General features: G+C 34.1%; 2 protein-coding genes across 2 annotated transcripts; both read left to right on the top strand.

Annotated features, from left to right (window-relative positions):
* The first annotated feature begins 5,367 nt into the window (after positions 1 to 5,367).
* Positions 5,368 to 6,085, top strand: LOC140811221 (indole-3-acetic acid-induced protein ARG7-like). Its single transcript, XM_073169089.1, has one exon. The coding sequence runs from the start codon at positions 5,625 to 5,627 to the stop codon at positions 5,898 to 5,900; it is 276 nt and encodes a 91-aa protein (XP_073025190.1). The 5' UTR covers positions 5,368 to 5,624; the 3' UTR covers positions 5,901 to 6,085.
* Positions 6,086 to 9,590: 3,505 nt separating this feature from the next.
* On the top strand, positions 9,591 to 10,114 carry LOC140811213 (auxin-responsive protein SAUR21-like). The gene has a single exon (XM_073169085.1). The coding sequence runs from the start codon at positions 9,682 to 9,684 to the stop codon at positions 9,964 to 9,966; it is 285 nt and encodes a 94-aa protein (XP_073025186.1). The 5' UTR covers positions 9,591 to 9,681; the 3' UTR covers positions 9,967 to 10,114.
* The last annotated feature ends 2,373 nt before the right edge of the window (positions 10,115 to 12,487 follow it).

The raw sequence follows: 12,487 nt of genomic DNA, 5'->3' as shown, positions 1-12,487 counted from the left end.
ATAAGGAGAGATTGAAAGAAATTTCTAGTTAATTATATATTCCATGAATTTATAAGGACAATTTTAGAATGAGAACATACTTTTTCTTTGTTAAAAACATCTTTTAATTCCAATGCAGTTCACCTCGTGCTACCTCGATAGACCATGAGAAATATGCAGATTTAATTTCTCCCTGATGAATATACTCAATAATGCAAAATTTTTTTTTTATCTAGATTAAAATTTATTTAAGATTTCATTTAAGTCCAAGAAATAAAATACATTTTAGAGTCCACCAAACGCTATCTATCTTAACATATGGTAGAAAATAAAGACTTAATTAATAATGGAGTAGTTCACTCATTAAATCAAGTCTGTCATGTCCTCATTTCACATGGTCCTGCCTGAGTTCATAAATGACTATAATTAAACCGATAAATTTTAAGCTCCGCAAGTGACAAGAATTAGACAGACCCGAAGAAAATTTAAGTGATTTGTTTGAGGACCCTTTGATTGTTTGTTGCCCAAATTGGTAGGGAACGATGTCTCCAACTTGATTTGGTGATCGATGCAAGACAAAATCATGTTAGGCTTCATGTGCTTGTGTTTCTCAAATTTTTCTGGCCACTACTGATCTATATACCATCCACCGCTCGATTCGAACTAATATCTCGAAAGACAACGCATCTTCACAGACCAAGAACTACGAGAGATGTCTATATATATACAACACTTCACCCACGTTAAACACATCAGCAAATCATCCGAAAACCAACCTTTTCTCAGGTTCAAGAAACTTTCCCTCCCTTCTTGCTCTGTAATAAAAATGGCCATTCTCAAAATCCTTCGACGTTCTTTATCAGCTGAAAGAAGATCCAGTTCCACAAGATCAACTGATGTTCCTAAGGGACATGTTGCTGTCTATGTTGGGGAGACCGAAAACAAGCAGCGATTTGTCATTCCAATATCATACTTGAACGACCATGCATTTCAAGATTTGTTAAATCATGCCAAAGAAGAATTTGGATTCCGTCATCCAATGGGTGGACTGACCATTCCCTGCAGTGAAGATATGTTTACGGAAATCATCTTTTGCTTGGGAAGAGAATGATCGTACATGGTTTTTAATCTTTTAGAGGAAAAGAAATTACACTTGTATACTAGTTAGATAGATAGACACTTCAAAGAGGCGTGAAATTTCCTTAGTGTTCTCAAAAAATTTCAACCAAACTCGCTGTTGAACAGTACTTATTCACATAAGACTCTGCCAGATCTCCAATATAGGCGTGAGAGGATTGCGTGATTGTGGATATTTATGACCGAAAGCATATGCTAACAACCCATGTTTTGGCTGCAAACATGCTTTCAAGAATGAACATATGTAACAAACACAAAATTTTAGATGGCTTGAGAATCCAAAAAACAATTGTACAAAGTATATTTTATTTTAAAAATAAATATCATGAGATGCATCAACAATTCTAACGTGGTCACATGAATCAAAATTCGACTATTACAGACACTTGTTTGTAAATTACTCGATTATAGCACATCTTATCAAAGCAAGCAACAAGCAATAACGAATGTCATGAACGAAGTCACTGTCAAAATGAAATACACAATAAGATGACTACGAATATAAGTAAGATCGTCCAAGGACTAAGGTTCCATACCTCAAACCTGTGAAAGAAATTTTATAAACTAAGGTTGAATAATGAAGAAACGATAATGATGGACGAGTACACATCTAAGCCAGCAAAATCGAATACAGCTGCTTGAAAAAATATTTGAACGTCGTGCATTCCGCAATGCAAGGTGCATAGTCGGTCAGGTTGGTGTGCACCATGTTGCTACTGGTTGAGAAACGTTTGTAATACGGACTTGGCAAAATGGAGTGTACACCCCATTCTTTAATCTTTCGAAATTCTCGACTTTTCAACCATTTTCTGAATATTTCTGAAAAAGTTTAAGCAAATTAATTTAAACAAGGCCTCATAGACTAGGATTTAATTTATGTAAAAATTATTAAAAGCAACATAATAAAACAATCTTAAAACCACTTAAATTAAATATAAACTGATTTTAGCAAATAAATAATCACTTATAAAATTGTTTAGCACTTGCAACGTGTTCTTTACTCACGAAATATACTGAAACGAGGGAATCAACTAGAGACATTATGTAGTTTGTTTGGTCGGTTATACAGAAACGAGCCTTTTCACTCCATAACAATGTCCCGTGTACAATTGGCTAGTGTCACGCCCCGAAACTCGGGATTGACACCGGCGTCGCTTATCCATCACAAAATCGAAAAACGACCAGCCTCGTAGCACAGTATAAACCGAAACCAGTTTATTTCATAAATTCGTAAAAACAACCATTGTCTTTACAACTGAATAAATTGAATAAATTGCGGAAGCGTTTACAATTAAAATAAACCTACTAAAATTCTTAAATCCTTGCAGCATAATTCTCGATGTTTAAATAATTTCACTATCCCCAAAATTGATCCGACTCTTCATGCTCAACTTGTTCCTCTGATTTCTCTTCGGATTTATCTGGGAATGTGTAAGGGGTGAGTATTTGGGGAAATACTCAGCAAGTGGGGGCCGTTCGAGTACACAACAACATGCATAACATTTTCGAAATACATACACACGCACACCATGCATACTTTGACTCGTACCACATTCATATCATTGACCTGACACTGAGATTCCTCTACTTTCAATGGTTTACTGATATCAGTCCCTAATTTTTACTCCTCTAAGGGGACGAGGCCGTATAGCGGTTATCTCCCCCACCGCGTCAGGGTACGTATGGTTGGGATTCCCACCCATATCAAGTTGAATTCTCACAGTGTCAAAACATTTACATCATGCCAAAAACATCGTAACCAGAAGGGTGTAGAAGAAGAATTGTACTCGACCGAAATTTCGAAAATACGAAAATAAATGCACCGAAAATACACAGTTTAAAACAAGCCCACTTACCTTAAACTTCTTGAAGAAAAAACGTGAAAACTCTGGTGGCTGGACTGCGGCAGCGCTTCGCTGTGCTCGAAAATCCTGAGAAACTAGGGGGAATTCTCGAAAATTTGAGAGTAAAATGGTGTGATTTTCGAGACACTGAGCCCTCCTATTTATAGGGGTTGGCTGCTATCCTGATCGTGTACCAAATCGCGTTTGATTCTGAATCAAATCTTTATCTAAAATCGTGATCAAATCTACATTTATTCTCTATCCTAAATTTCGAAATATATATATATATATCCCAAGGTAATTTTCGAAATTATGCCTTGCCCAGTCTGTAAAATTTCGACTTTTTTGTCTAATTCCCAATATTCGGTAGATTTTTGACTTCCTAAAATAATAAAAATTATATTTCTTAAATCCCATAAATTTGCTTACTTAAATCCGAAATTATTGGTATTTTTCCACAAATAAGATTTTGATTATTTTTCCTAAAATCCTGGTAGTTGAACTTTTTTCCCAGTCTGTAATTATCGCGTAGACTTCTAATGATTTTCGAAAATCCCTAATAATCCTTCCAATATTTCGAAAATCCCACGATAAAATCCTCAAGATTTGATTGGGTTATCTTCTTGCTTAAATCTTTATCCAGGTGTATCAAATCTTAGATCTATATCCGGTAAAATTCTGCATATCTCAAAATCTGAAAAATAATATACACGGTATTATTTAAATTCTTGAGAAAAATTTATTGTACACGGTAGAATTATCCAATCTAAAAATTACAACCACTATCACGATAAAATCGAGATCTCGGATTTTACAGCTAGCCACCCAGCTTGACTTTCAAACACTTTATAAAAACTTAGTGATTCCCAAAGTAGTGTGTTCGTCTACATAAAAAGAGTCGCGTACAGCTGAATTTTCATTATCATGGTTAAGAATTTCGTTTCCATCAAAGCTGAGAAATATAATTTCTGTATTAAATTTATTTCCCAAGATCAATTTTTCTTTGTTAATATTATTTTGAATATTTAATTATGATTTTGTCTTTCTAGAATGTGATAATTAATGTGATGATTATGCTAAGATTTTTGTGATATGAAATCTTTGTTTAAAAAGATTTTGTTTCTAACAAAACTCTTACTTACCATATTGTCTAGGTTTCCTTGTTGATAAACCCTAGGCTATAAATAAGAAGATTCATCTAATGCATGATAAGTGATTTACGTAGAAACACATACATATTATTACATCTTTGCACGCCATAAACTTTAGATAAAACAATCTATAAGGTTGCTGCTTATCGAAGAAGTACTGAATCCACATGTTGTCGTGATTGTTGGACACATCTGCAGACAACAACTGTGAAGGAGTTGACCGGAGATTTGTTTTTGTTGTTCTAGTTTTGACATCATGTTTTGCTTCCTTATATATTGTTTTGATGTGGTTCTTAGTTTTAGGAAGCGTTTGATTTTCTCAACGTATTGAGGACATTGGTTTTTGATTAAAATCAATAACGTTAGATTTTGTGTAAACTCGTTGGTTTTCTAGTGATTATTTTTGCTATAATGCACCATGGAAGTATTTATACTTGTGCAAAATTTATTTCATTTCATCGTATTTACTCAAAGTTAATTTGTGTTACAAAATTAAATATTCTGCTGCATGTTGTCTAAAATGTTGTAACATTTAGCATAACACTTAATTCTGAAAAACACAGATTTACGGTCACATTCGATCGTACTTGTTTTGCTGTTAAACAAAATACACCACATACCTTACAAATAAAATCTGCAAAAGAAATCTACACTTCCTTTTGTTCTCTCAATTTCGTTTTTGGGTTTGGAATACCTTTTCACGGCTTTAATATATTTATTATACGATGTTTGAACAAATCACTTAAATTTTCTTTGGATCCCTTTCATCTGTCTAATTCTAGTCACCTAAGAACCTTATATTTATCTCAATTAATAAAAAAAAAACTAGATTTATTAACGATGTTGACTGTCTTCTAATCCCACAGACAGAGGCATGTGAAATGAGAACATGACATATGCTTGAAATGAGTGAACTACTTTATTTTTCTACCATATATTGAAATGGATAATGTTTGCTGAACTGTAAATTGTATTTTATTCTTGCCCACGTTAATGAAATCTAAAATAAATCTTAATTCTTGTTATAAAAAATGCATCAATTAAGCTTAATTGTTCCTTGTATTCGAGTTGTTTCTATCTGAAAGTTTAGTTGATATATGGGATGGGGTTATGTTATTTCAAGCAAATCAATTGAAGCACTCCCAAGAAAAATTTTAATCTGTATCATTGGCTAATTTATTTCGGCAGGGCCCTTCCAGTTCTTGTCGTAAGAGACGGTAGGGAACAATGAGTCCAACATGATTTATGATCATTCATGGAAGACAAAACCATGTTATTCTTCATATGCTTATGTTTCTCAAATTTTGCCAGCCACAACTCATCCACTTGCCTCTCGACCACTCAAATCGAACTATTTTCTCGAAAGATTTGACATTTAAATATTCATCTATCTATCTATATATACAACACATTTCCCAGTTCAAAACCATCAACAATCGTCAAAAAACTAATCTTCCTCAGTTTCCATTTGCTTCATAAAATAAGAGCATTCCTTTCTGTGTGTACAATAACAATGGCTATTAGACAAATCCTTAGACGTTCTTTGTCAAGTGAAAGAAGATCAAATTCGGTTGATGTTCCAAAGGGACATTGTGCTGTTTATGTAGGGGAGACTGAAAATAAGCAACGTTTTGTGATTCCACTATCATATTTGAACAACCCTTTATTTCAAGATTTGTTAAACCAAGCCGAAGAAGAATTCGGGTTCTATCATCCAATGGGCAAACTCACCATTCCTTGCAGCGAGGATTTATTTCTTGATCTCACTTCTAGATTGAGCAGAATATGATAATATGGAGTACTATACTACATTTTAGAGAGTAGAATTTTGTATGCTTCTCTCTTGTCGATTTTCGATCTGTGTATATATACAATTGCAGATGATAAATCCTTGAAACAAAAATACCATATGAAATATTTATTACATCACAATTTTTGCTTATACTCAAAAGCAATATTACTTTTACTTGTATTCTTTGATAGAAGAATGCACGATCTCTGATATAACACCAACTTTTTTCGCAACTTAAGCCAATAAAATCTCAGAATTATCACAATCATGATAATTGGATCTGATTCAATCCTCTTGTAATAAAGAGCTGAAAAAATATCCTAATTTCTAAGATTTAGTTCACTCAATAAACCGAGCATATGCAACCGTTATCCATATGATCCACAAGATAATGAGGAAATTTTTAACGGCCGCAAATTCTGATAAAACCAGAATGGTTGATACCAAAATTTCTCAGAATATGATAATGGTATTAGCAGATATGCAAAAGTTGTGTAATTCCTCCAATTTCAATTATATCTGATAAAAAAGTTCTTGGTTGTTGACATTATCCAGATCTACGCGTTCTTTTTTTTAGAGAATTATTTAGTTTCTCTCCAAAACTATTTCCTTAACGGGAAGAGAATAGTGAAAGTGATAACGCGATATCTGGGGACCATGACCCATATTTATAGATAATATTTATCAATATCTTCTGATATTTCTGTTTTAGTCCATCATAAAAATAGAAATTACATTTATGTCTTTACACATTAAAGGCCCACAACCCATTAGATACATTAAAGCCCAATAACCCGAAACATTAATTGATCACTTTATTTTAGGCTTAACTTAATAAACAACTCATAACACATAATTATTCACATATAAGCACATATAAATAAATGGATCCAACAATTTATCTTGTTTTTTTATACCTCATCCTTTGTGATAAAAGGGATACACATACGATGAATGGGAAAAATTTATGAGCCTATTTTCAATAAACAAAATGTAATGCTTGAGGTTATCGTCTCATCCTTTTGATTATTATGGCAACCAAACATAACCCGAAAGTATATCTATATCAAATACCCTGCTAGAGGGACTAATAGCAGACAACTGCATAATTTTGGTGGGAAAACTTTAGTTTTGCGGATATCAACTTTAGATAAATTTAATTTGAATTTCTGACTAAAATTAAGCAGATTGAAAGAAAATAAAGAAAATTGTAGTTTGTTGCTGAAATTGTAGGGAACAATGTCTCCGACATTGACTAGTGGTGATTAATGGAAGACAAAGTCATGTTGTTCCTCATGTGGCTTTGTTTTATCAAATTTATACAGCAACAACTGATCCACTCGCATCTCGACCACTCCATAAAAACTACTTTCTTGAACTGCATTTAATGGAAGACAAATTCATGTCATTCTTCTCGTGCTCTTCTTTATCTTTGATTTTCGCCACTTCCCGGCTTCTGTGGAGCACAATCAAGTATAAATGGAACTTGAATTTGTCTATATATATATATTGAAGAGTGAATATAAGCAGAGATTTGTCATACCCGTATCATATTTGAAACATCCTTCATTTCAAAATTTGCTATGCCAAGCTGAAGAAGAGTACGGATTTTACCACCCAATAGGTGGCCTCACCATTCCTTGCTGTGAAGATTTGTTTGTTGATGTCATCTTTCCCTTGAGCAGAACATGATGTATTCACTACAAAAAAAGGGGACTAACGACGGTTCAAAAGGCCGCTAAAACCGTCGCTAAAAAGGTGATGCGACGGTTCTAGCGACTGTTTGGCGGTCCGTAACCGGAGGTCGCGTCGCCTTCATATAGACTAGATTTTAGTCCTGTAGAATAGAAACTTGTGTACTATTTAGCTAGTTCCAGGGATATTCTTCCCTTTTTCTCCGACCACATTCAGAGGTCTTGTATTGGGAAAAGATTCAAAATTATAAATACAAGAAAACTTCGGTAATTAGCGTTCCAACTATTTTATTCAAATGCATTGTCTTGTTTTAGTTGGTATAAAAACTTGTGCGGCACTCTGAGAGGTATTATTACGCATAGACGTGAAAGGAGATTACATGACAGTTTGCTACAAATTTAGTTCTGTTGGTAGACTCTGCAAGATCTAAAATACATAGTTTCATATTCGAAATTGCAATCTATTACATGAAGATCATCAGAAAACAAAGAAAATTCCAAAAACAATTTAAAATGTTTTTACATTCAAGAAGTAACTTATGTAGGTGTGTTTAAAATCTCTCAACTAAGTAAAAACTTAAAGCTGTTGTAACTTATACGTCTAATCTCATATGCTCTGTGATTTTACTGTTTTCCTAATCGGTGAGTATGTCAAGATAAAACAGCAACCGGAACAAGTGTGCGGTGTGTCTTCTTGGCTTGTCACATCCCCTATTTATACATGTCAATATCAGCCGTACGAAAGGCCAAAGGGTGGTTGGGGCATACGAAGCACCAAAAGTTGGGGCAGACGAAAGCTCTCAAGAGAATGTAAAATGTCTCAACCAGAAACAAAAAACAAAACAAAAGATGGCATAGACTGGCTAGGCGATTTTTGACTTGATCGGTCCAACATTCGACGCACCCAAATCGCGTTCATATGCAAGTAAAGCATTTTCCAGTTCAAATCGGGCCCATTCTGGCGTACGCAAGAGAACCTCTTGACCAATCATTGTTACACTTGCATAAATTATAGCATAATATAAACTTATCTATACCACTTTATTTTTCCGATGTAGGAAAAATTCATTCTTCCAAATTTTCATACACTCACGTGAAAAGCCCATAAACCTCAAAACCCAATAACTTTAATCCAACAAAAATTTCCCTAAATCTCTGAGATATATATGTGAGAATTGACAATTATATCTGGAGGCTTATCTTAATTCATTCAGACTGTACTGATAGTCCGTAAAGATCTGTACTTTGAACCAAACAATTCAAGGAATGGCTTCACGAAAATTGGTATTAATCTCTTAATTTAATCAGAAAGCAAAAAAAATAAAATAAAATAAAATTCAATTCAAGAAATGGCTTGTTTAGTCTTGGTCGTAATTTCCCTTACTCTCTACGAAAGGAAATATTGCACATGGCTGTTCCAAGTTTATGGCCCACGCTACTCAAATTCCTTTATCTGCAAATTTCAGTGGAGGTACATGATTTTTCTTTCACATTTATCAATCAAGACCTCTAAAAATTCGTTGAAGAGCAAACAAAAAGCAAAAATCACCGTCGAGATTTCGAACTTAAATCGATTTATGGGGCCCAAGACTTCGTATAGAACTTATTAAATCAAGCATATAATTATGGTTCCATCTTCCTGTTTCTTGATTAGCAGACAACAATGTAAATCTTGGCGGTGTAACTTGAAAAATATTCAGAGTTCCAAGAAATACTTGAGAGGTGTAGGTTCTTGCAACATGAATTATTTGAGTGGGGTCGTATAAAACTTTGCAGCTGAAGGTGGGGAAGATGATTTTGAAATGACTCATAATTACGATGATTTGAAGACAAATTCATGTGATTCTTCATGTGCTCATGTTAGCTTTAACTTACGTCAGCTACCGTAATCTCTGGAACATTATCAAGACTTTAAAGGATAATAAATGGTCATGATATTCATCTATATATATATATTCCTCACTTCCAAACTTCAAATCAAGCACTCCTCAAACACTTCAAATTCCAGTTTCCAAAAAAAAAATTCACAGATTCTTCTTGTATTTCCTGCTCTTGCTTCAGCTAAAAGCAATTTAATATAAGAAATGGGCATTAGACAAATGCTTAAACGATCTTTATCAAGTGAGAAAAGATCGAATTCAACAGGATCATTTGATGTTCCGAAAGGACATTGTGCTGTTTATGTTGGGGAGAGTGAATATAAGCAACGATTCATCGTTCCTGTATCGTATTTGAATCATCCTTCATTTCAAGATTTTTTATGCCAAGCAGAAGAAGAATTCGGGTTTTGCCATCCAATGGGTGGACTCACCATTCCTTGCAGGGAAGATTTGTTCGTCGATGTCACCTCTCGCTTGAGAAGAACATGATGTACTTTCAATTAAGTTTTAGTCTTTTAGAGTAGAAACTTTATATCAGTGTTGGTTTGAGGGAAGCTAATCTTATAATCTGCTTATACCAGTGTATATATCATCGGGAAAAGATTCGAAATTATGAATACGAGAAAAATTTTGGTCATTAATGTGCCAACTTTTATTCAAATTTCTTGTTCTTGTTTTTTTTTTACTTTTTAGTATGAGTTCTTTGCCCAGCACTCTGTAAGGTCTCACGCAAAGAATATCATTTGAAGTCATAGCTTTAATTCTAGGAACATACCTAAGTGTTTGGTCTGGTACAATTTGGACATTTGGCTCGAAATGCAAACATCGATGTTTAACAACTTTGATCAGACTCTATAAATAGGAAGCCCAAGTGTGTAGCACAAATGAGCTCATCTAAAGAAGGGTTGATTAGAATCAGCCCCCTAACGAATATACTTGCTGCAATTTATAAATCCACAGTAAAATTTATTTTAGATTTCGTATATGTCCAAAACAATAGCATACGTTTTACAGTTCATCAAACATGTCCATCTTAACTTATGGTAGAAAGTAAAGACTTAATAATGGACTAGTTCACTTATTGTATCAAGAATTTTGTCATGTTCTCATTTCACATGGTTCTGCCGGAGGGATTAGCAGACAGACAATATCGTTAAAAATTGTAGTTTTTCAGATAACTCTAAGGTCCGTAGGTGACTAGAATTAGACAAGAAAATTGTAGCAATTTGTTCAAGGACCCTTTGACAGTGTGTTACTGAAATTGGTGGGGAACAATGTCACGGCCTGACCCCTCGATCCACCAGTGCCGAGAATCTAGAGGTGTCTCCCGTAACACTTTTTCCCGCAGGTTCAAGAGGTGGCTCTCATGCATGTACCAACTTTCCCTCGCATAACACTTATTTCCCTCGCCTGCACAATGGATCCCTATAGCAACTACTTCGTATTTGTCATTGCTTTACAAAAATGATAAACTCAAGTTGCAATATAAGTTCATTGTAAGCTCATTATAAATTCGTTTTAAATATTTAATTTTTAAAATGTGGGACAAGATGTATCATAATCTCCATGTGCTTGTGTTTCTCAAAATTTTTTGGCCACAACTGATCTATTCGCCTCTCCACCACTTGATACGAACTAACATCTTGAAATAAATTTATATATACAAAACATTATTCAAGCAAACACATCGACAAATCATCAGAAAACTAAACTTTCTCAGCTTTAAAAAAGTTTCCCCTACTTGCATTATCATAAAAATGCCTATTCGAATAATTCTTCAACGTTCATCATCGACCGAAAGAAGATCCAATTCCACGGGATCAAGTGATGTTCCTATGGGACATTTTGTTGTATATGTTGGGGAGACTGAAACAAGCAACAATTTTTCATTCTGATATCCTACTTGAACGACCCTTCATTTCAAGATTTGTTAAATCAAGCCGAAAAAGAATTTGGGTTTTGTCATCCACGGGGTGGACTCACCTCACCATTCCCTGCAGAGAAGATTTATTTATGGATCTCATCTTCTGCTTGGGAAGAGTACGATCAGACATGGTTTTTAATCTTATGGAGTAATAGAAATTTGTATACTAGTTAGGATATTTTCTCTTTTAAGTCTTCATAACCAGTGTATTGTTACCGGACAAGACAAAGGTTTACCATTCGAAAATATAAATGGAAGAATTTTTTTATTATATTCTGTAAGTTTTCCAGTTCAATAAATGACGAAAAATTTTATAACACCATTCAATTGATAGTGAAATTAATACCGATATTGGTCGCCAAACAAATTTTGAGGAAAATCTAAAAACATGCAATTTGATCCATACCCAAGACGTTTGAGTAACTTCGCTTGAAAGATATGATAGGACGATCCTACGTAGGCCAAACATTGATTATATCGGTTGGCTCTAAACAGCAAACAATTTCTGGGGAAGGATTGTCGGCAAATAGAAAATGCATTAACCTATGGTGACTTATTTTGTGAAAATGACGGGTCTTATTTTGCAGGTTGCTGAAGAAACGAAATTGCATACGAAATTAATAAATGCACGCGGTTTCACAGTCAAAATTTTGATTATAAATAGAGACACAATTCGATTATTTCATTCATCCCTTCTTCGAGTTTTCTTTCATCTTATAAACATTTGAGTGCTTAGTTCTATAATATTTGTGAGGTGTTTTGTTCTCCTGTATTAAGAGAGTGTGTGTTCTCTTTGGAAACACAATGAGTGAGTTGTACACCACAAAATATTATAGTGGAATTCTTTTCATCTTGCCCGTGGTTTTTACCCTAATAATTTTTAGGGGTTTTCCACGTAAATCTCGGTGTCCAGTTTATTCTTTATTTTCGGGTTTTATTATCTCAAATTCCGCACGTGAGATCAACAAGGATGTCAGCCATCATATGTTTATAAATTCATCTTTATCAAGTCATTTAACATTTAGTAAATGATGTTTAGTTTATAGCAGACAAAGGTTCCATAGCTCAAACTACAGAATGTATACG

This window comes from Primulina eburnea, chromosome 1 (assembly GCF_022965805.1).
Source record: "Primulina eburnea isolate SZY01 chromosome 1, ASM2296580v1, whole genome shotgun sequence".
Classification (NCBI taxonomy): Eukaryota; Viridiplantae; Streptophyta; class Magnoliopsida; order Lamiales; family Gesneriaceae; genus Primulina; species Primulina eburnea.
The sequence above is the reverse complement of the archived record's forward strand: the minus strand, read 5'-3'. Positions and strand labels throughout refer to the sequence as shown.

Bases quoted from the DNA above. Each gene is read 5' to 3' on its own strand.
- LOC140811221 (XM_073169089.1), top strand. From the start codon at position 5,625: ATGGCTATTAGACAAATCCTTAGACGTTCTTTGTCAAGTGAAAGAAGA.
- LOC140811213 (XM_073169085.1), top strand. From the start codon at position 9,682: ATGGGCATTAGACAAATGCTTAAACGATCTTTATCAAGTGAGAAAAGA.